The sequence below is a fragment of the Oenanthe melanoleuca genome, chromosome 1 (assembly GCF_029582105.1).
Source record: "Oenanthe melanoleuca isolate GR-GAL-2019-014 chromosome 1, OMel1.0, whole genome shotgun sequence".
In the NCBI taxonomy this organism is placed as follows: Eukaryota; Metazoa; Chordata; class Aves; order Passeriformes; family Muscicapidae; genus Oenanthe; species Oenanthe melanoleuca.
Window position 1 is genome coordinate 15114902 of NC_079333.1, and position 23999 is coordinate 15138900.

At 44.9% G+C, this 23999-nt stretch overlaps 1 protein-coding gene across 2 annotated transcripts; it reads right to left on the minus strand.

The window, feature by feature from the left end:
* Positions 1–494: 494 nt before the first annotated feature.
* Positions 495–23147, minus strand: WNT11 (Wnt family member 11). 2 transcript variants are annotated; one of them, XM_056501846.1, is made up of 6 exons: positions 22418–23146; positions 13878–14113; positions 13224–13337; positions 13060–13139; positions 11282–11574; positions 495–1114 (listed from the first exon to the last, which is right to left on the minus strand). In XM_056501846.1, exons 1-6 carry the CDS (start codon positions 22498–22500, stop codon positions 940–942), a joined length of 981 nt encoding a protein of 326 aa, XP_056357821.1. In that variant the 5' UTR covers positions 22501–23146; the 3' UTR covers positions 495–939. The 2 variants fall into 2 exon arrangements, with proteins under 2 accessions (XP_056357821.1, XP_056357811.1); XM_056501836.1 differs by having other exon boundaries at positions 13060–13337; positions 22418–23147.
* Between the last annotated feature and the right edge of the window lie 852 nt (positions 23148–23999).

The window sequence follows — 23999 nt, forward strand, 5'->3', positions numbered from 1 at the left end:
CTGAGGCTGGACCAATGGTTTTGTGAGGGAAAAAGCCATATTTCCCCAAGGACTTGATGGGTCAAAGTGGAAGAATGTCAGTGACTAAGGGTATCACACCCAAACAGCAAAGAGATAGAGAGCAGGAGCTTGCTTTTTTCTTCACTTTCCACTGGACTTGGACTTCACTTTGTTATTTTATCCTAATGGCTCCACTACTGTCTTGTGGACCCCATAAAGTCCTTCTCAGACTACCCTACTCTCACTCCCTCCAGGATTCCAGGGGATTTCTTTTTCATGGCTGAATTTTTTCCAGCCTGGACAAATCAAGGACATATTTTCCTTCAGCAATGAGATCAAAGTCACAGACCTGTGTAAAAGAAAGATTAAAATTAGTTGTTCATTTCAGGGAATTGACATGAAATCTTCCCACTTTTATCACTCCAAGTGGATGATTCCCTGCTGAAAATCGAGTCTTTGGCAACAAAGGCAGTTGTTGCTGAAAAGTTGTAGCATTTTCCCTTCTGGGATGGTCCAAATGGAGACTCAGTATCTGTGCTGGAAGGCATAGGCAGGTGTGAGCCTTAGTTACTGTCAAACAAATGTTGTTTTTTTCCCCCCCAGGGAAAGTTTCTGTATTTATTTCTCAGGATACTAAGGCACTTGATGGCTGGACATCATTGGCAACCGTAGAAAATATTTTGGAAGAAGATATCATCCCACATGAGATTTTGTCTTCTCAGAGAGCATTTTATTGGTGAGGGGGAAATATTTGGGTGGGTTTGTTGCTTTCTGGGAGGTTTTATTTACGTTCTTATTTCTACTGGTGCGATTGCTGCTTTTCCTCCTCCCACCTCTCCCCAAGTGTGTGTCTTTACAAGATAGACGATGCCTAGTGAAGGAAAGTTTTCTCTGAGCAGTGCTGGGTGTCTCAGCTCCCAGGTGGGCAGAGGAGGGTTTTCACTTGCACACGTATCTCTCGACAGTCCTCTCGCACTTTTTGCAGGTGACGTAGCAGCACCAGTGGTACTTGCAGTGGCAGCGCTCCACCACCTTGTCCATGTAGGGGTTGTAGCCTCTGCCACAGCACATCAGGTCGCAGCTGTCACTCCCGTTGGAAGTCTTGTTGCATTGTCTGCAAGAAGGAAAATGCTGTGAGTGAGTGCAGATTCCTGCAGGGTCTCCCAACTGTGTGGTGTTGTGTGTTGGGTTAATGTGGCCAGAAATGTGTATTCTATCACCATCTGTTGAAGCTGGGTGGGGCAGTGACACTTATCTGTGTGGCACATATTATCTGCTAATGGGCCATCTTTAAAACCAGCTGAGGCAATCATCTTTATCTTTTCCATGACCCATCCTCCCTCCAGGAAGATATCATCTGCTGCTGGCCCATTCAGTCCCACTGTGTGACTGATAAAATTACATCATCCCACTGGGAGATGCTCCAGCCAGGGGGAGGAGCCAAGCCTTTCCTACCTAGATAAAAACTGAGATTTTGGACACCAAGATACCATCTTTCCACTGGATTCCAGAGGAGAAGCCATACCTTTCCACATCATCCCTGGACCTTCAGAGGAAAACTGCACCTTCTACAGGAGCACTGCTTCAGCTGAACCACATCTGCCACTGCAGGAGGATGCAGCCACCATTTAATGGGACTGCTACCAACACCCTGACTGACTGACAGAGTGTCAGGTTGTATTCTGACTCTGTCAGTGGTTTTGGGATTGTTCTTTGTAATACTGCAGTTCTATTTTAATTTTACTAGTAACGAACTGCTATTCCTAATTCCCAATCTTTGCCTGAGAGCCCCTTAATTTCAAAATTATAATAATAATTTGGAGGAAGGGAGTTTACATTTTTCATTTCAAAGAGAAGCTCCTGCCTGTATTAGCAAACACCTGTCCTTCAAACCAGGACATGTTGCAGTGGCAGCTCTGCAAGGCACTGGGTGAATCCAGCATAGCCAGCACCCAGCCAACAGCTCCCTACTCCTGCAAGGGAGCCTGGGCTGCATCACCCAAACTGCTATGATACCCAGAATAACGTTAATCTCCTGTTTTGACTCACTTTGGGCATGGCAGGATCCAGGCTGCCACACAAGCAGACAAGCAAAGCTATTGGGATACATCCACAATAAAAACTAATCATTCCAAACAACCTGTGTTTCCAGGCAGGCTCCAAAACTAATTTAAAGGAGCTGCAAGAAGATGACACCCTAAAGAACAAACACTGGTATTTGTCCTCCACTGCCTAACCTGAAAAGGGTGAAGGAGGAGCCCTGCAGCCAGACAATATTTGAACAGGCTCCATGCCAAGGATCCCAGGCTGGGAAGAATCCTGGCAGGCTGTTACAGCCACTAAGCAGCACTGATCCCATCAGGGGAATCACAGCCAATTCCAGCAGGGCTGGACTCTGCTCCTTTTTGCCTTTGATTTTCTCCCAACACAGCATGAGCAGCTGGGTGTTTGGCCCCAAAACACCCTGAGTCCTGACCCAGGAGCAGGCAGTGTGGCAGGAGCACAGGGTAGGATGACAAGCCACCAAATATCACACAGACTTTCACTGCTTGTTTTGCTTCTGCTTTTAATTAAAGCCAGGCTCAGTGGGATAACTCAGCTGTTGTGCTGGGCTCCCTCATTTTGTCTGCTTGCCGGTGACTGGCTCGAGGTTTTCAGAAGCAACTCCTGAACTGAGGAATCTCTTCATTGATCCATTGATTACCATTTCACGTCTGTCCTCAAAAAACATCTACCCCATTTCCAAAGTTCTCCAGTATTCACTGGACATGGAGGTGCACCAGGCATTGAATTTTGAATGACACCATTTCTCCACAGACTGTAAAGACAGCCCAGGATGGGAGTGGTGCTGTTTGGTCACATCTTGCACTTTTTTGGTATGTACCCAACACCATGGGGCTGTGAACTTGATGGAGTTTTGAAACTGCTGTAAGAAAGGTGGTTTATTGAGTGGGGTAATTACTCACATCTCTCCTAAATCTTATTCTGTGTGGCTATTTTTTGTCTGTTGTGGACAGAAACACTCCAAGGCTGCTTTAGGGCAGGAAGAGGAGAGAGGAGCATAAGTTAGAACCTTAAATTAAGCAACAGTTAATAAATGAAAATAAATCCATGAGAATTATAGGAATTTCTCATGAGGTAATGCTTCAGGAGAAGTTATGGGATTAGTGAAGTGTTGAGATCTTGCTCTTCCTCTTGTTTAAGTTTTTCTGCCTCCTGTTTGTTATTCTGATTCACATTCCACTCCAGGTTCAGTGTTTAAAGGACCCCCAGCTCACTCTCATTCAGGAGTGTGTGTAAATATTTGCAAACCTTTGAAAGCCTCCACTGAAGCTGAAGTGTGCAGCCACACTGGATGTGTTTGCCTAATGCTGAACCAAAGGCCTTGTCAGTGCCCCCGTGAGCTGGGGCCCCTCCACAGAAACCTCCAAATGACTCCTCATAAATGAGTTAATAAATTCATTTAGTATTCAGAGGAAAGGTTTAAATATAGGTGTGTTGACATTAGAAGAGAGGATGGTATTTGTCAACTTTCCTCAGCTTTGCTAGTGGATGGAAATGCTGTTTCCTGGAGGTTCACCTAGGGAGAATGGGGCACTTCATGCTGGGAGTCACTAAAATGCCCAGGAAGAGGAATATAGGTCCAGCTCACCACTGAGGACACTCACTGCCCAAACACACAAAGCACACAACAGTGATATTTAACCCATTCAAACAGAAAGCAAAACTCTTCTATCTGCTGTACTGGGACCTGGCATTCTCTCTTTCCCTCCATCCACTCCTGTGGTTTGCCAAAAAAAAAAAAAAAAAAAAAAAAAAAAAAAAGTGAATCTGGGAGGAGATATGCCTTCCCATATACTTTCCCCATTGCTCACAGCCTGAAGCAAGGAAAGGAAGAAAGAAAAATCTTATTAAATAAATCCTCAAGCTTCCCTCAGTTTGGTATCAGGAAATGGGGACATTTGGAATGTTTTCACCCCATCATAAACCCATATGGGCTTCTAGAAAACTTTCCTGACAATGCCACTAAGCAGAGATTTTGTTTTCTGTTTTAAAGCACAGGCCTGGATCTGAAATAGATTCATTTTTCATTAAACAAGAAGCAGCAGGTAGTTTCTCAGCCAGTGGGGGAAGCCAAAGACCCGAGTTCACCCACAGAAGCAGCCCTGAGCCTCGGCTTTCAGAGCCACAGATGTGATCTCACCAGCTCCCCACTGATGGGTTAAGTTCAGTCTCATTTGTTTTGGGCCTGGTCCAGTGCAATTGCAACTGAGAGAGCTGCTCTCCTCCTGAGCCTTGGGAGAAAACACAGAGGGAGGAGATTGCACCGTAACAAAACTCTGAGACCTCTAGAAGCACCTGGAATTATGCTCCAGTCGTAATCCCAGCCAAAGTTCTGGCTCAAGAGCAGGCTTTTACATTGTCACAGGGCTTTTTTCTTCTTTGAGAAGGGAGAAGGTCAGCAGTGCTGGCTGGACAGATCCCCCTCAATATGCCTGTCCAAAATGTCCCTGCACTGCAATACCCCAATAACCCAACCCAGCTCAGCATGGGGGTGGCTCCTCAGCAGAGGTCCTGAAGGACACCCCAGAACTTCTAAGAGTCTTCCCCCAGATGGAGAGCAGAGATTTTAATTTTAAAAGCTAGAGGGAGATCATAGAATTATTTAGGTTGGAAAAGACCTCTAGGATTGGTGAAGTCTAACTTGCAATGTCACACAGCTTTGTTGTGAGTCCCTATTTACCCTGTCCCAACAGAAGGTAGAATTATACTTATTTTTGGTTGCACAGATGGCACCTGGGATCCAAACTGAGGCCAACTCTGTACTGTCACCCAGGATTATGGCATATGATGAGATACCCACTGGAACCTCACTCCATCAGTACTACTGATAAAGACTTCTTTATGAGGACATGAAAGTCATTCTGGGCACAGAAACTGCCTTCCTGGCCAAGTGCATCTCCCCATGGATGAGGGCAATGCTGTTACAGCAGCAAAACATAAATCTGAGCACTTTCTGTAGTCCTTTTCTCATTCACAGCCAGCAGCTGGGCTGATGCATTAGGGATGATGGAAGGGATGTTCCTTCCTTGACATCTCATCCCCTTGGCTGTGTGATGCCCTCAGCCCTTTCTGACCACAGGGAAACCATCTGCCTTCCTGAACTGCAGCATCCCAAACCCCAGAACACAGTGCTGCTGTGTAATTTTTTTTCTCTTTTAAAACAAATTCCTATTTATTTCTTTGGTGCTTCTTGCTCAAGTAATGTCAAGTACTACAGCAGTATATAAAGGAAAGAAAGAGAAAACTAATTCAATTCCCTCAGGAAATATATAACACAATGGACATTCCTAAAAATACATCAAGGTCACAGCTTCGTGTAAGATTTTGAGGGCAAAATCTTATCTCCTTTTAAATTGCATTCTCATCCACAAGGAATGACTGGAGACTTGACACTAAACAACTGTACAAGAAAGAGTTATCAATAGCATATGTCAGTGAGGAGATGTCCAGAGAGACCCTGGAACCAGCCTGTATTTTCATTAATGAGGAGTTGAGAGTGAGCTTAAAAATTTGGGGATAATGCTAGGGAAGAAGGAGTTGAGGACATTTTGTGACAGTGGATTAAAGTGCAAAGTAAGCAAAACACTTTGAGAGAGATCCAGCTAAATGTGGGAATGTTCCCAGGGGAGCCAGAAGAGAGGGTCAGAAAGTAGAAAACAATGAAAGAACTGGTTTAGAGAAGTATGTTAAAAGAGGTGTCTTCCCCTCCATGAAAGATTATTGTTACAAGGAGAGAGATAAAATATTCTTTATGTGCCAAGAAAAGAGGACAAGAAATTACTAGTTTTATTTTAGGTTATGTTTAGTTTAAATTTTGATTAAGAAAACCCTAACACTGAGAATAGTAAAACCCTGGAACAGGTTGTTTAGAGAAACTGCTTTTAAGAGCAGAGCAGAGAAATGTCTTCAGTAACAGCCTAGAGGGTGTCAGTTCAATCTTGCTCCTGAGAAGATCAAGGTCCATAGAAAATCATTCCCAGACCAATAAATCATTCCCAGACCAATTTTCTCTAACTTAAATGCCATTTGGTTGCAGTGGGATTAAATATGTTTGAGAGAGCTCGATTCATTATCCACTGCAATTTTACTGTGTGAAATTATTCTTTGCACAAATATATTCATTATTCACAAACCTGTTCAGGAAACTTTGTGATCAAATTCAGGTCACTCAAAGTAGAATGAGTCAATCTTCCCCACACATTAACTAAGATAACAAAAAAAGGCACAGCTGGCCTAATTACTGAAATGGGCACCAGCTGCAAGAATGTTGCCCTGGGAAGGAAGGAATAACACCTAAATAAGGTGGGAGGAATAGAAAGCTAATGCTTTTCTGTCTTTCATGAAATCACAGAATAGTTTGGTTGGAAGGAACCTTTAAAGGCCATCTAGTCCACCTGCCCCTATGTACAAGGACATCTTTAGCCAGAACAGATTTTCTCCAGGTCTTCTGGGATACTCACAAAAGCATTATTTGCTATTTCTTATTCAGAATTTATCTGATCTCATCAAAAAAAGAGTAACACATCTGATAACTGTTCCAAAACCAACTATCATTGAACACATTATAACTTACTCAAAGCTTATTTTATCCTGTGCCCTCACTAACAGAAACTAAAAGAAGTTGTAGCAAAAAAAAAAAAAAAAAAAAAAAAAAAATCAAATGCTGTTGTCTACCAGTAACTACTACTCTTCCCCAGCTACATATGAGTGCTTCTGCTAAAAAATTACATTGCCTACATAAAGAAAGAATCACAGAGTGGTTTGGGTTGGAAGGGAACCTTGGAGATCATCGTAGAGAGCATCATCGAATGGAATCATTAAGGTCAGGAAAAACCTCCAAAGTCATAAAGTCCAACCCTGGGCTCAATACCACCAAGCCCTCTAAACCATATCACAAAATGCCATGTTCACTCATTTTTTAGACATTTCCAGGGCTGGTGACTTCCCTGGGCAGCCTGTTCCAATGCTTAGTGAATCTATCACTGAAGAAAATCTTTTTAATCTTGAACCTGAACCTCTCTCAGTGCAACTTGAAGCCACTTCCTTTTGCCCATGCTCAGCCAACTTCATGCATGTTCATATCCAAGAAAGCACACCAGCCTAAGACACTTGTGGCTAATATCTCATATTGCAGTGAAGAAAGGATGTGTGAGCAAGGGGCAGCCAGCAGTGGCCACGCTCACACTGTTTGCTGCAGCCCAAATTCTGCAGCCTAACTGAGCTCCTTCCCACATCTGGCTTGATTCCAGACTGCTCTGGGAAAGATCAGTGATAAACAGCTCTGTTATCTCTGCAAGGTCTCAGGGGCTGGATGCTTTTGCATGCATGGCAGAATTTCCCTTTCACTGGATTCATTGAGGAGACTTAAACAGCCTTTGAAACATGATACATTGCACCCTACTTATAAAGAAGATTCACATTTCTGCCTATTTTCTCACAAAAGAGATCTCAATTTTATAATCTGCCATTATTTTTCATTTACTCAAAGCTGTCAGTGATTTTCTCAGGCAGGAGCAACTGAACTACTTTGCCAAGGGATGAAAAAGCGCTTTTGTGCAAGAAATCTCTGAGAAGGGGAATATTTACAGTTTTTCCCAGTGGCTGATTTGTTGTATTGAAAGTTTTGCTTGCAGCTTCACAGATCTGCTTCTTTAGACTTTTCTCCAGACCATTTTTAATTGGTTATAAAAGTGTGAAGGTAATATATAAGCACAGAGTTTGGCTGGAGTCAATGTGGCAGTAAGCCTTGTTTGCAGGAGATTTGGATACCTGTTGCAAAAATCAGCTCCTTAATCAGCTTTTCAGCACTTCCAAGAGGCACCAAGCCTCAGGCTTGAGTTTAGTTCCCTGGCTTTAAAATCTGGATATACCCTGAGCACTTTGAGTCATGCAGATTTCCCAACAATTTCTAAATTTCAACAAGCTAAGAAAATCCAGTGTCTTAGAAAATATTTCAGGCTTGCTCTGAAGAAGGCTTTGAAATCCTTTCAGGAAAGACTCTGAAATGCTTTTGAGTAACTGGGGGCTCGTTTTCTGAGTGGATTTTCATATGGTTCATCTACAAAGAAATTCCCTTTCCTGCCTGAAAAATACACAATAAGTCTACATAACATGATCCCTCTACATTAGAGGGATCACCAATTAGATTATCCCTTCCACCCACCTGGCAGTGTTTCCTACAGCAGACAGTGAAATCCAACACACCCAAGGTGCTGCAACTTAACCATCCAGAGCACTTTGAGCAAGAACCAGACCTTGGGGAGAGGCAGGAGGGAAAGGACTGTCCCTGGATGTGCTGCAGAACTGCTCATTCCTTGTCACAAAAATGCATCACTGTGGATATTTTAATCAAGGAGCAGGAAAAGGGGGTGTTAATGGCATATTCCCCCCTCCAAATCCCTTTGGAGGCAGAAAGCAGGGATGGAAAATACTGAAGATGCCCAAAGTCTCCTGTGGACATAGGGGACTGCACTGGAACAGCCCAGGTGTGCACTGACCTCTGCACCCAGAAAAAGGCCAGAAAGGAAATGGGAAGGTGGTTGAAGACAGAGTAGACAAAATGAGGGATCACAACAAAAATAACTCCTTTTTTACTTCATTGCTATGACTGGCCTTAAAAACTAGACTACTTGGGAACAGCAGGATCTACCTCCAGAAAATTTTGATGTGCATAAAGATAAAATGTTCAAATGCCCCCAGGACAAGACTCATTCAATGAAATCATGTTTGAGCTGTTCCCATGTGAGCATTTTTACATCTTCCTGAAGTAAGCATGAAGCACATTTTGCCATTCCCTCTCTCTAAGAGCATTCCTTTTGTGATCCTTCTACCTTATCCCTGTCATTAGGCATTATCTCTGCAGCCCTGTGGCAGGCTGGAACAGAGCCACCACATTTAAAATGCATTTAGGCACCCTCTCCATGAGACAAAAACTGCAAAGAGAAAAAGGCATTGATGGGAGGAGGAGACCAGGGAAGATCCCTTCCCTTTCCCTGCTCTCCCCAGGAAGTGTGGACCAATCTTCCAACACCCTGTGTGTATTTTACATTTATTTCCTCTAGTAATTTTTTCAGGAAAGGAGTTGCTGTGGCTTGTATTACACATGCCAATTTTGAGACACCAGGCATCTTCTCAAGAGGCTGCAGATGGACTGTAATGAAAACAAGCCCAGCTACACATGACCTTAAAATGAGTGATGCCTGAAGCTCAGCACAGGACTCAGCCCCCTCCCCTCCCATGGCCAGCACCATCTTGCACATCTGAGAATGAGGAGGATTTTCTGGCAAGTTCCTTTTGAAAGCCATCCCCTCCTGCCTTAATATCTTGGTCTTTAAATCCTCACTCAATCTCACTTCCTGTGGACCCTGGGCTGGCAGGTTCACAGTCGTGGCTGTCGTCCAGCTCGAGATAAACGGACGCCTGCAATGCACATTTTCCTTTCCTCAGGAGGAAAAAAAAGAACATTCAGGACCTTGACATATTTTTCATCCCTAGACTGGATAAAAAGTTGAAATCTGCTGTGAAATAAGATTAAATGAAGAAGTCACACCTCCCTGTCCCTTGAAAGGATTTCAGCTCATGGAAAATGTTTCACTTGGCAAATCTGTAATGAATTCAACTTTGCTTTGACACAACCTGTTCATTTAATGCAATTCCTATAAAATTAATTTCCAAATAATCTCCACCAATTTTTTTCCTTGCAAAACAGATAGGCAGAACAAAGAGGTCTTTTTCAAGACACAAATACGTAAAAATCCATATAAATCCACAAAAACTCGATTTCCACTCAGCTGGCATTTTCCTTCAGACACCAGTTTCCATAGATGCTTTTTCCCTGCTAAACATCTTCACCTGGTAATTAATGCTCCACTCCTGAATTGGTGATAGAGGTCAGGCTGGAGTTGCCACCACAGAGCTGCCAGATCAGTGCTGCTCTAGAGCAGTCCAGCCACTGATGCCAGAGGATGCAGGACATCCACTGCCATAAAACTTCAGGGGACAGAACAGACAGTCTTGTCTCACTCAGCTGTCTTATCTGCTGATCAGCTCCACCAGTTAAATGCTGATGCAGAATCACAGAATCATTTAGGCTGTAGAAACACTCCAAAATCATCAACACAGCACAGCCAAGCCCACCACTAACCCACATCCCCAGCTGCCACATTCCCACTGGCATATATTGTTTATCTTGTCTGCATTTGGATAATTTCATTTCAGCAAAATCTTCTCTCCACTCAACCATAATGGTCCAAATACCACTATGTCCACTACATTAAAAGGAAGGCATCCCAGAAAAGGCCAGGCACATACTCCTTGCCACTTGCCTGAGCCTCCACCACAAAATAGCAGAAAGAGCAAAGAGGAATTATGGGAACTATCTAAAGGAAGGTAAACCAACAAGATAGCAACTAAAGAGAGAGGTTGAAATCCAGCCATTGCAGCCACCTAAAAAAAAAATTAGGAAAATTCTGGTATCACACACGTTTTTGACAGTTGATAGATCAGCTCTAGAGAGATCAGATGTTTGCCCACCTAGATTGCTGAAATGTTGAATTAGTTTCTCTTGGAGGAAATTGAACAGATGATGGGAAGGGAAAGGCATGTCTGCTGCCTGTGAAAGGGGTCAGTCCTGTATGCTGCCCAGTGTTGGCTGGGCTTGACCACAATGACCTTAAATCCCTAATATTAATGCAATAAAGAAACTCCTCTGCAGAGTCATAAGCAATACAAACACACCTGGACCTTCAATATGCAGTAGAAGAAAAAAAAAATTAAATATAATCTTTGTAGTTTGGGGAGGGTAGATTTTAAGGCAACCTAGGAATGTTGGTTCTAACTGAGTTAACATTTGCCTACTTAGGGGAGCCTTAGAGTGACAACCCTTCTAATCAGCAGTGACTGCAAGAAATGACTGAGACTCAACACAGTATAAAGCAAGCTTGATCCTTGCAAGTTTCCATGGAGGTGAGCTGCCCAGGGAATTTTGAAATGTATCTTGTGCCTGACTGGGTAATGGAAAATGTGCCAGCAAGCCCTGTATTGGCCACAGCCATCACTAGCAGGGTTAGGCAGTGGTAAACCATATTGTATGTTAGAGATGTGCTTCACCTGCAGGTATATGTCACCTCCTGGACTGCCCCTTATTCATACATGTTCCCCTCTTGCCCTTCCCTCTTTGGGGGCAGAGCACAGTGACACCCCCTGCAGAATTCCTCACCTGTCCTGGGTCCCATGTGACCCCACTTTCTCATTCTTCATGCAGAAGTCAGGAGAGCTCTGCAGGTAAATCAGCTCTGTCTCTTTGACTGGCCTGATATCGATATCCTTTGGCACGAGGTATTTGCGTGTGCCCATGGGCCGGTGAACAACCTTGGTGGCAGATAAATATTTGGTTTTGAGGTCCAGGGCAATGTCTCGCAGCTCCTGAAGGCCTTTCCAACAGGTCTTGATGGAGCATGACCCAGAAACTCCATGGCACTTACATTTCATTTCAAGAGAGGCTTTCAAGACCTGCAAAAAGGAATGCAGGAGTTAGGAAATGCCCTTTTCTCACCTCCAAACATCCCACAATTGATAGATTGCTAATGAAGGTACTTCCTAAGCAGGAACTGCTATAGGAAAGTACTGCTGTTCTCATTTCTGCACAGCCAGCCTAGAGCAGCTACTTTGCAAAGAGAATGACATCCTACAGCTCTTTGGTGACCACTGTCAGTCCAGGATTACTTTCTCAAGGGCCCCTTTGCAGCCAGAAGACAGAAGAGGATTTTGAATTTTGATTAGATATCTATATTGGGCAGCATTCCCACACTGCAGATTCCTAAGGAGATGAATATCAAAGCATTCCATAAATAGATAATAAACATAAATTTCAACCTCCAGCAGCTTTGGTAAGAGAGATGTCATGGCTTTGTTGAGTTCAGTGCACTCTCACCCTGCCTTTCTGCTGGTCATGGGGCCAAAACAGCCTTTTACTTTGATTCTGCACTACTCTCATTTCAGTGGGACTTGGCAGGATGCTGCCAGGAGGGGCTGAATGCACCAGCCAAGGCAACACTATGTCCCAAAGAAAAATTTGCCCTTTGCAATTGAAACAAAACCTCAAGACGTTACAAAAATAAAATATTTTTTTTTTTTTAAAGCCACCCAAACTCCACACAAACAAACTGAATAGTAGAAAAGAAAAAAGCCATGGAGGGAAAGTTCAGCATGGTTGTGCTCTGCAAAGGTGGACTCAGCCTGTAGCTACACAGCAAGCTCCCAATGAGCTCAGCATGCTCCAAATTTGTCTGCACAGCCAGTGCTGGAAGGAGCAAGCTGTGCAGCAGGAGCAGTCTATGGAGCCACTGGAGCCCCACAGATGGGTGCAGGGGTCAGTTTTATAGCCCCCCATCCATTTCTCCCCTGGAGCCCCAGAGATGGGTGCAGGGGTCAGTTTTATAGCCCCCCATCCATTTCTCCAGCTGCCATAGGGATTTGCACACATCAGGGCACACCAGGCACTGCACATGGTAAATATTATCCCCACTGGATGCAAGCTGTTAAAAGCAGCTTGTGCCAGATATGAGAATAATCATTAGCACAGCAGTTTAAAAAGGAAAAAAAATCCTCCCTCCTGGCTGCAGGGATGGCTGGAGGCAACTGCTGCTGGATGCATCTGGCAGATGACAATTCTCCACATTTACACAGCATTTTGCCCACTCAAAGCCCCTGGCAGAGCCCTCTGGGACCCATCCCCACCACACCTCCTGGGGCCAGCTGTGCCACAGGTGGCAGTGAGACATCCCACCCACAGGTAGACAGGGCTGACAGCAGCATCTGGGACTCCCTGGGTCACAGGGTGAGTTATGCAGGCACCATTTTCAGCAGGCCAAAGGAGTTCAGAGCAGTCTGGAAGAAACCTGCTCCTTTTGCTGGCTGACAGAGACACTGAACCTCACCGAGTGCCCGACACTACAGATGGTTGTACAAGTACAATAACTCTTGTGGATTTGTTACCTGTCTCCCTACTTCACTGTTGTGCAGATGCATCAGTTTATTGGCTTGTGATCCTGATTTTTTCATCTTCATGGGAGCATCTGAAAATTTGGACCCCATGATAAGACCATAGTTGAGGTTGTCTGCACATCCTCCCCATCGATACCCAGGTCCAGGTGTCTCACCTGGGATGGGACCACAGGAACAGCCAGGGAGGTCCCCGGTGGTGCAGGCTCTGGCAATGGTGTGGCTGATGGCAGCAGCAGAGAGGGCATACACAAATGCTGACTCCCTTGTGCCTGAAAGAGACAAGAACTCCAGCTCAGCCTCCTGGGCCACATAAACGTTCCCCGAAATGAGACTCACACAGTCCCACAGAGCAGCCAACTCTACCAGATCACTGCAGATGTCTCATGGCACTGCTAGTTTGGAGCACATCCAAGTGAACTCTTCAGGATAAGCCAACATCCCAGCAGGGCAAGGAGTCCCATGGATTAAGGCATCTTGTGCCTAGGTGTGATTTGCTCTTGGAGCCCTTCCATGGACTCTCCTACCCCCTTTTGCACCTGTGCCCATCCCATGGCTCCCAGTGGGATAAGCAGACCAGAATAGTGCTCTGCTTTGTGAAAGTTGTGCTAGACCTGGTCTTGGACCCAAGAGCCTCTGGGTAGGACTAATAATTCACCATTATGGCACCACAGATGGACGTGGTCCCAGAGAACAGGACAAGCAGGATTTGCAGTTCCTCCATGGTCTCCCAGGAGCAGGACCCTTCCTGTCACCAGCACACACACACAGAGGCTGGCTCCAGTCCCAGCTGAGCCAGCAGTGCTGCTTACCTCTCTCTAGGTCCAGCAGGTAGTGGGGAGCCAGCTCTATGGAGGAGCAGTTCCACCTCATGTCCGAGAAGGTTTTGCGGCAGGTCTTTATCACCTCGCGCGCCGCCTGGATGATGGTCTGCATCAGCTCCAGGTTGCTGCGGCACAGCTGCACCTGCGACACCACCAGGCCCTCCAGCTGCTTGCAGTGCTGGGTTTGGTTCAGGGCCAAAGCCAGAGGAGTCTTGGACAGAGCTCTGAGGAGACAAGCACATGCAGAAAAGCATTAGAACAGCCTAGTTGCCTATTTTCACCTAACTTAATAAAAGATTTCTGTGAATAGGAGCCTAGATAAAGCTAGATGAGCACTATGAAGAATAATTTCTCTCATATAAGGGAGGTGGGAAGAAACACCCTCTAGCAGTGTGCAATTCTCTCCATTCTGGAGGGGAGTCTGCACAAAGCTCCAGGGGCATATGTCAAGTCAACTGGATGTGTAAATCCTATGGGGAAGGTTGTTTGCTGAAGAATGAAGAGCACAGACCTCCCAACAGAGTGAAAAATGACCCATCAGTTCCATGATAAAAGAAATCTGGATCCTCCAAGACTGTGGCATTTGGGAAAAAAAAGCAACGTTGGTGTTATCAGTATTTTGCATTCAGCATCTGTCTCTCACACTCTCAAAGGATTATGCTAAATGTCATGTAATTAATTATGGAGAAAATCCCCTGCGAGCCCTAGGGAAAAATCACCAAATTTGCAAAGCATATGCTTTCACTTAGAGTTAATGCCAAGGGCCTCCACTGATTCAATCACTGTTGCACATAGATAAGTCTGTTTCTCTAGTCTCCAAAAACCCATAGTGCAAAAGCTCAGTGGGAATGTGCAGAGAGAGTACCACAGTCAAAGCCCAGAAGGGGTCCATGAATACCAGCACATAGGTTACCATGGAAGAAAAAACAACATCCCACAGTGGTGGTTCTTCTACTGTCCAATTGCCGACTTTTCCAGGTTAAAAAATGAACAAATGCTGACATGCACCTTGCAGGGCTGTACTCTTCTTCACTGAGCACCCACAATGATCAGCAGAAGCCTGGTGTGCAACTCCCTTTATATCTTTATGGTAGCCATAAAAGTTATTCATCCCCATAAAACAACTTTCTAGCTGGCTGCATCAATAATCTGATGGCATCTGATCCTGGCAACACAATTTAACACATATTTCCTTCTCTCCTTGTTAAATATATTGTCTTTCAGATTCATCCCAAGCCATCCTGGTTAGTTTGGCTCATTAGCAAACACATTTTGGGGTGCATTTGACTTTATTACTGTAATATCCACATTCTTCAGAAGTTAAATGAGATGGAAACAGAGCTAAAATTGAGCCCTAACCAAAACTGGAGCTATTAAGTCCTTGCTGGGGATGAATAGACCTGCAGTGACAAATTCCCAAGTGGCTGGAGTTTGGCATTTCTGGCACTAGATAATCAGTGGCGAACTTGGAAGGGAAACCAGCACTCTGCTAGCTATATAAATATATACTTCATACATGTATTGAAGGGGTCCAATAAACATACTGCAAGCAGAAGTCATTGCCAGTGAATTTCAAGGGAAAGGAAAAAGTGGTAGACTTGGCAGTGTTAAGTTATTGGTTGGACTCAGTGATCATAGAGCTCTTTTCCAACCTAAATGGTTCTATGATTGAATCATCAGAAATTCTGCCCTGCAGCTCATCTTGGTCCCTACACACTCTTCATTCAATGTTCCCTGTTTGGAGAGGGGCCCCTCCAGAAAACAACTCATCCTGCCTTAGATGTGAACCTGAGCTGGTGGAGAAAAACCTTGTTGGTGATATACTGGGTATTCAGGTATCTCAGAGAGATCATGTCCTTGAAGGCAGAGACATGAGTATCTGTCACCTGACTGCAAACCTCACAGCATTCCTGCAGGATCCTTCTTCAGCTCATGGAAAGCAAAAAGCCACACTTAGGAAGTAGTTTTGTGCTTTTGAGACCTACAGTAAGACACCACCATGGCTTAGAAGTGCCCATTTTCTGCTCTATATGGGAAACCCAGACACTGAGCAGGGACACAGACATCTGAATGGCAAAAGCACAGAGCTGAATGAGGTATGTCCAACCCCTAGCACTTGACACCAATCTGTGAAACCTTATCCCAGAAAGACTAACAGCAGCTCCCAGGAATGAGCTGAAACACAAATCAGGCAGGAGGCCAAAGCAGCTCTGCAGTAATAGAGTATAAATGATAAATACTCCAGCACAGCATATTCCACAGCAAGGGAAGCAGGCAGGGTGTGGCAGGAGCAGGGAGAGAACTTCACAGCCTGAGCTTCAAAGGAGAAACATCCCAAATCTCTGAGAGAGGCTGTACTGTGAACCTGCAGCTCAGTTTTCTAATCCTCCACAAAGATGCATGTATCTCCTAGGCCCTATACCCCATTTTCTGATCCTTTATAGAGTTCTTCAGCCTCTTTAAAGGACCTGGAAGGCTCCATTGAGGCACCTCTATCTCACCATTACAGACAAGTCATAAACAGGACAAATAACCATCTAGAGGTAGGGATGAAAGCAGAATTCAGACAGAAAATCGTCCTCAGTGTGAAAAAATGGGATGTGATGCAATGAGGATATATTATCACAGATGACTTGAAGTGACACTAGAGAAGCAGTTTTACAATGCAACAAGAAAACCATTTACTTCATGGAAGAGGGAAAATACCTTCCAGTTGGTGAGAACTCAGTAAATGGCAGCAATGGCTGTTTCTTATGGAATGAGCTGAGCTCCAGGAAACCTACCAAGAATAAAACTGCAAGATGCAGGAAGTTATTTTCTGAACATCTCCATGTCTGAACTTCATGTCTTTGCATATGAGAACCTATAACTGGAAACATCTCCAAGCATTGGGAGGAAAAATTAAATAGAGGTGGAAAAGAAAACTCAGTTACTGCAGTCACTTGCTGAGACTGAAAAGTGCATTTATAAATCCCAGATCAGGAATGTGAGAGGCCTATTACATCAAACAACCTAGGTTTGCCCAGTTCCTGCCCTACATTTAGGAATATCTTCTCCACTCCATGGTACTCTAAACCCTCCCTGTGGAAATGCACCACCCCTCTCTGCTCCCCAAATTCTGGCAGCATCAGGGGACCCTTCATCTGAAAAGGGGATTTTATCTGCTTTCACCCTGGAAATGCTGTTTTCCACTGTTTCCTCCTGATAAAGTTGTGCTCTTCTCACTTAATTCTCCTGCCCCATCCTTCATTCTCCAGGCAACCAAGGGGTGGTTGTTTCAGGGTTTTTAAAAATATACATATTTGATCCATCCCCTTAAATAAACAGGGCCTAAACCAAACATCTCCTGATCTATATATAACACAGCAGGTCTTTCAAATGAAGCTCTGGATACTGACAGAAAACCATGAACATAATTACAGAGTAAATATGCATCATGATGGATCATGACATTCGTTTACTCTTTTAATTATCTCAGGCAGCCATTAAATTCATTTGAAAACATGAATGCTCTGCAATGTTAGGTCCTTTGAGAGGTATGGGCCCATTGCTGCATGGCTGGGCCCCATGAGAGGACTATTCATAGGAAGAAGCACCTTCAGATCTCAGCAGACATTACTGACAGTCATGCATTCTTTGGTTTACAAGGTACCCTGTGGGTAGGACACTGCTCCTGGTCAGGCCAAAGGGAGAAAAACTCCTTAAATGGACCAGCAAAGCATTGGTGTCCTTTAAACCACCCTTGAAGGGGGGAAGAATCTTCTCTCTGGAGGCATCTTCCCTCCCTCCCTCGTGTGACATGCTCTGAGAAAGTCTCACAAAGAGACTGCTGGTGAAACTGAAAACTTCTGCTCCAAATTGGCTTTGCTTTCTGAAAAGGCATTCTTTTTAATGCCTGTTCCTAAACCTTTAATCTTGCAGGGATATGGGTGACAGAAAAACCAAAAATTTCATGGATGTGGAGAGTGTGTGATAAATGTTAATTAAGAGAGGCAGAGATTGAGGGTTCTTTTTGTATTTGATCTCATTGAAGGTTTTTAATCTGCAGGAGCCTCATTTTCTCAGGTTTTCCTCTGGAAAAGGCCTGCAGGGGTGTTACCATAACCTTGTCTAAGCTCCTGGCAGCCAGAGGCAGCCCTTGCCCCTGCCACCCTGCCCTGCATCAATTCCAGTCTGGGCACCACAGCTCCTGGGAAAGTCACCACATCCCCTGGTAAATGCTTCCCCTGGTTCTGCAAGGGCTTTTCAAACAGAGAGGTAGGATTTATGTGATTAAAAAAAAAAAAAAAAAAAAAAAGGAGAGGAAGAGGGAGAGAAGTGTGTGTGTGGGGAAACCAGCTCTGAACTAAGAGCTTAAAATAGGAGCTGTTTTCAGATATGGTGCCAAGTGCAGTGCTGGCAGCAGTGGGCACAGGGCTGCTGACTTCCAGCCCAAGCCTGACTGAAGTCAGGGCCAGCAGGGAGCTGGCTCAGCGAGCTGGGGAAGGCCATGGAGCTTTGTCAACTTTTCCTGAGCTGCCTTTGGAGCGAAGAGCAGACTTCAAAGCCAGGGTACCCCCCTTCCCTCACACCCTGCTACTCCCTGCTGCCATCCCATCCTGCAGCTCTTTCCCAGCAGCTCATCTAGCAGCCCCTGCCAGGCAGACAGGCTCACAGGCGCCCTGTCTCCATGTCCCACCATGGATTGAAGGAGAGAAGCAGGAGCTGCCAGCAAGCACAAAATCTTTCCACTTCTCCCCTGCTTCTTGCTGGCTGCAGAAGGGCTGCTCAAGGTTGGTGGGCTGGGGGACATCCTGTGTTCACCAAAAGGTGTGGTTAAGATATCTTTTGCTTCTGAAAGGTGCAATTTAACCATAGGAGTTGTTCAGCATTAGCTGGGAATGGGGCTCAGCTGGGGATTGCTCCAGAGCAGGTGAGACATCCTTGGGTCACCACAACAGGGACAGAAAGAGACTTCCCAAAGTGACCAAGCTCCAGCTAAAAATGATGGTATTGCTAATGCTGTCCTGGGCATATTCTGTAAGCCATGCAATAAACAAAAACTAAAAACAGAAAAAAAAAACCCAAAAACAAACAAACCCCCAAAACAAAACAAACAAATCCCAAAACAAAACAAATGAGACAAAACACACCAAAAAAAACCCCAAAACCAAACCAAAACAAAAAACCAACAAAAAAAGCCAGAAAACACAAACCCAAATCACTTGCTGTGTTTGGCTTATTGGCATCCACATTGAAGGGGACATTCAATACAGAGGGACAGAGGGGATGCCAATCTGCAGAGGCAGAAGTGTCTCAGAAGCTGCTCTGTGCCTGGCCAACATCTGCAGAGCTTTGGGGTGTGCACATCTGGCTGCAGCTCCCTCTAGTGCTCATCTGGTTTTCAGTTCCACCCAAAGAAGTCTCTCCAGCACCTGCCTGGTCAAACCCAAACTCTCCAGGGAAAGCTGCAGGGGTTGCAAAGTCAGATGGGGAGGTGATAGAGTTGCTGGGTGCATTGGCCCTAAGGCATGTCTTATAAAAACCAAAACTGCCTCACCTTCCCAGCCACTGTGACAGAGCAACACTGAGCACCTCAAAGTGATGTAACATCCCTGCTTTGCTCTAAGGATGGGAAAGTTTTGCAAAAATAACATGTTTGGTGGGGCCCACACCAACTTCCATCAGATGGGGATCAGGACCACAGGACTCATAAAATTAAGCCAAGTAAAATAAAATAAATAATTCCTTTTTTTACCTTCTCCCTGCTTTCACTAATTTTCAGGGCATATTTGTGTTGCTGTGAAGTCCTAAATGGCTGAAGATTGTGTTTTTCTTCTTCCCCTCCCCCTGCAATTACATCACACACTGAATCAAAATTAAATTTCCTATCACCTTTCATATCAGTCACTCCCTCATCTCCAGGCTGGTGAAACCCACCTCCTTATCTCTCCCTTCCCCTCCCAAATCCTCTTTGAAGCTTGCCTCTGGCACCATGCCTACAAAAATGCTGCAGTGGGCAGACCACTGGAAACATCACACAGCACTTTCCTCCTTCCCCATCCAGTCCTTTTTCCCCACCTCTGTCCATGAGCAAGAGAAGGAAGGAGCAGATTCAATTGTACAGCACCCAGAACATGAGTCCAGGGCTGGGATAAGCAGGTCTGAGGTACCACTCAGTATTTGGTGCTCTGTTTGCCAAGAACTTACCCATACAATTTCTAAGGACAGTCCCTGAGCCCCAAGGAAAAGGAGTGATGGAGAGCAGGGAAAATTGGCCTGTGCTTCCAAAGGAAAATAAGGGCGGGGGAATGAGGAGAAACAGCAAATGAAAGAAAAAACAAACATAATTTTGTGAAATCCCTGCTGCCAGCATCCTGGTTGCAAAGTGCTGAGGACAGGGAGCACAGGTCTCTGCCAGGATTCAAACAGGTGTGAGGGGAGCTCAGCGGTGCATCTGCATGCCATTCATGCTCCAAATACCACTTTAATCCCAGCTTTCATCTTTCCCACTCACTTTTTGATAGGGGGATATGTCTGCTGGGAGGGGAGGAGCAGCAATGCTGTGTCTTGCCTCCAACTGCTTTTCCCCCTCTCATCCCTGAAAGCAGCACTTGCAGCTTAACCACTTAGTGGCCAAAAGGATGCTTTTGCAGCAAAGCTCTTAGGGACCCTGCCCTGCCAGCAGTTTTTCATGCCTATGGCTTGTCACCATAGTACCAGGTTCCTCTGGAGCTCATCCCACCCCTGCCTTCAGAGGAACCCAAGCCCTTCACTCAGGATTAAGCATCTGGCCTGAGTGGGACACCAATCCCAAGCACATGGCAAGTCCCTCCAGTCAGTCTACATGGCTCTACATGGTTCTTTCATGGTTCTACACATGAAAGCCCTGCTGGATCAGGGTGCCACAAAACAGCTTTATTTCTGTGCTGCAGAGAAATAAATGCTGTAAAGGGGTCCCATGGGCATGTTGCTAAATGTCCTGTAGAAAAGAGATGCCTGCCTTTCCTGGTGCTGGATATAGGCAGAGCTGAGAGCCTAAATGCTGGAGGGAGCTGGACAAATAAACAATTGGGTTATGTAATTGAGCTCTGCTGGCTACCACAAGGTGTAAAGCCAAGGCAGTGAAGAGCAAACCAGATCATTACTGTCCTCTGCTTCTAAGATGTCCTTAGAGTATGGAGACAGCAAATGGAAGATGGTGGAATGGTTTGGGTTGGAAGGAACCTTAAAAATAATCTGGTTCCTGCCTTTCTGCCATAGGCAAACATGCCAGCTTGAAAGATAGCCTAAAGTAGGTGACAATCCCACCTGACCATGTGCATTTAAACACTATGGAGAGACTCACTATGCTCTCTTCATGCACATAAAAGGCAGATGTGTGGTCTCTAGCAGCTCCCTGCAGTACACAGCATTCCCAGAAGGTATCCCTTAACAGTTCTGTTGGATGTCTCTCTTTGGAGATGAATTGCCATCCAAAAGAGCCTCTCTTCCCTCACTGCATGATGAGGAGTAAAAACACTGGCTCTAATGGGATACCTTAATTTGCAGATATCCAAATTTAAGCCTTTATAAAAGGAGGCATGAGTAGAGCTTCAAATGATAGTGACTGGAACAGCAGAGTGGGAATTAGACACAGCATGAAGTCTGTGGCAGAAAGAGCAACAAAACAGGAATCCCTTGTCCAAGTTTCACCACCTAACCCAAAATCCTTGCTTCAATGCACTACAGAGCCTTCCTGGCATTGTATATTATTGTACCTTTTCTTCTTCCAAAGATGCTCATTTGAGGAAAACCCGTATTCCCTTATTTATTTTGTGCCCAGCTCCAAACCCAAGTAGAAAAGACAGATCACTTGTCAAGGGCATGAAAGCAGATTGGTGTTGGAGTGGCCTGTTTGTTTATTTTGCAGCAGGCAACTAACTGATTACTTGCTTAAACAAAGAAATGAGATAGTGATGTTTTCACTTTGTAGAGACATTACTTCCAAGGAAACTCAATCCTGACTTGACCACTGTTCCTGGTATTTCTTCACCCTCCTTCCCCCTCCTCACCTCATTTTTAACACCCTTCACAAAATCAAAAGGTTAAAAGGTCCACAAAACCCCCATGTTATCTGTCAAGCATCCCCTGTGGTTGGAGATGGCAGCATTATCCCAGCTGCCATCCCTACTGCTCTCAGCTCCTACCCAGCACAACCAGAGGTCCTGGTGGAAGAGTTTCCCAGCAAAGCAGGATCTAATGCTAGAAACTTCATGAAGTGGCTCATGTGAGCATTCAAGTGTGTGCCTTTCCCTTGGTATCAATGAGGAGAAAAAAAAAACCCAAATGAGCCTAAATCATGCATATTTTAGAAAGAAGATGGAGACATTGTTAGCATAAGCCCCTAGTGCACACACTTGAAATCAATCAGTGCCTGGAGAACTGCAGTGCTTGCTGCTCTTTAAACAGCTTTACAGCATGCCTCAAGCAGCAGTTGTACAAATAGGTGAGAGACCAGCAATTCCTTCAAAAACATCAAAAATGCAGAGATAGAGCCAGGTACTTACATCCATTTTATCCCATAGCAAAGCCCCGTCTGCAGAATCAACAGCAGAAAACCAGCTAAGAAAAATCGCAGACTTGGCTTCATTTTCTTCACTTTCTCGTGCTTGCCAAAGGAAATCAGCTTCTCCAAAGATTTTTTTTTTTAAAGAAGGAGTTTTCTTAATATTTTGTGCGATGTATTTCCCTTCAGTTTGGATGTTGCTCGTTCCTGGAGATGAAGAACCTGAAAGGAGAGAGAGAAAGAGCCCGAGCTGCAGTGAACTCTGAAGTGTAGCGAGTGGCTGCGAGAGAGAAATCTATTATCCAAATTGCAAAGGAGTGGTTTATGAATCATGAAAAGGTTTGGATTATCCCTTCTCAGTCCCCTCCCTTGCCAAGCCTTGATACAACCTTTCGAGTCAACAGACAGACAAACCGTATGGCTTGAATTACACAGAGTTATGGTCTGATTGTGTGTTTCCATTTAACCCTGCACATGGCAAGACTTCATTCGCTGCTTCACTTCAGTGAGGCTTTTTTTTTTCCTTCCCCTCTCCAAAAAGTTTGTGCAACTGCTCAGGAAGAGGAAAAAAAAAAAAAAAAAAGATAGATGTTCAGATTAGCCCAAATCTTCAGCTATTCATCTCTCCCTTTCCTCTCTCCAGATTTCTTTTTCCTCTCTCTTTTTCTGCGGAGAAGACAAATAGTAAAAACTGCATTTCCCTACTTAACACAGGTGCCCTTGCCCTGCAGATGTTTCTCTCTGATCTGTTACAATAAATGTGTTTTGCTCTTTACCTTTTGCTTTTCTTCTCACCTCATTAACTCTGACTCTCACTTCTTCCAAGCCCTTGGCACCTGGAGCTCACGGAAAAGGCTGCAACTTTGTAAACATAAAATCCCATTTTTGTCTCCAGGGAGCGGTCTGGAGGAGACAAAAAGGCTCTCAAGGATACCCCCACACCCCTTTTCTTTTTGTTGCTTTTTTCCTTCTTCAGGCCAAACAGATAAACAAACCAGGTGCAGGACTTAAATCCGTAGAGGGGTCCTCTCTGTCTCCAGGGCACGGCTTGCTTATTTTTTAGCAGCAGTATTAATAGCAGTAAATGGGTTTCCCTTCAGTTATTCACTTCAGACACCGCTCCAGGCTGCTTTTTGTGGTCTTTGCAGTGGTTTCCCATCCCATGAGAAAGACAACAGTAAAATAAACAGAAAAACCTGCCTGCCACATTGCCTCTCTGGAGTCTCAAAACCCATCTCAGAGCACACTGGCATACCCAAGCTGTAACTGTGCATCCCCCCACACCACCCCCTCAAAGGGGTTTGGGAATGGCTGGAGCACTCAGCTTCACTTTGGGAAACCTCTCACCCTGGAAAAGGTGCATCCTACCTGATCCCCAGCCCTGGATTTGCCCAGCTGCAGCTTTCTGCCCAAATATCCCCATTTGGGGAGCAAATGGGCTGGGGGGAATGAATATTTCTGAGTGTTTTCTCTGCCATCTGCAGCACATTTTTCCACTCCGACTGTTTTTTGGCTATCCCGACCCCAGTGCCTGGCGTAAAGGGTTACAAGAGAAGTGCTGTTATTACAAAGGATTTTAATAA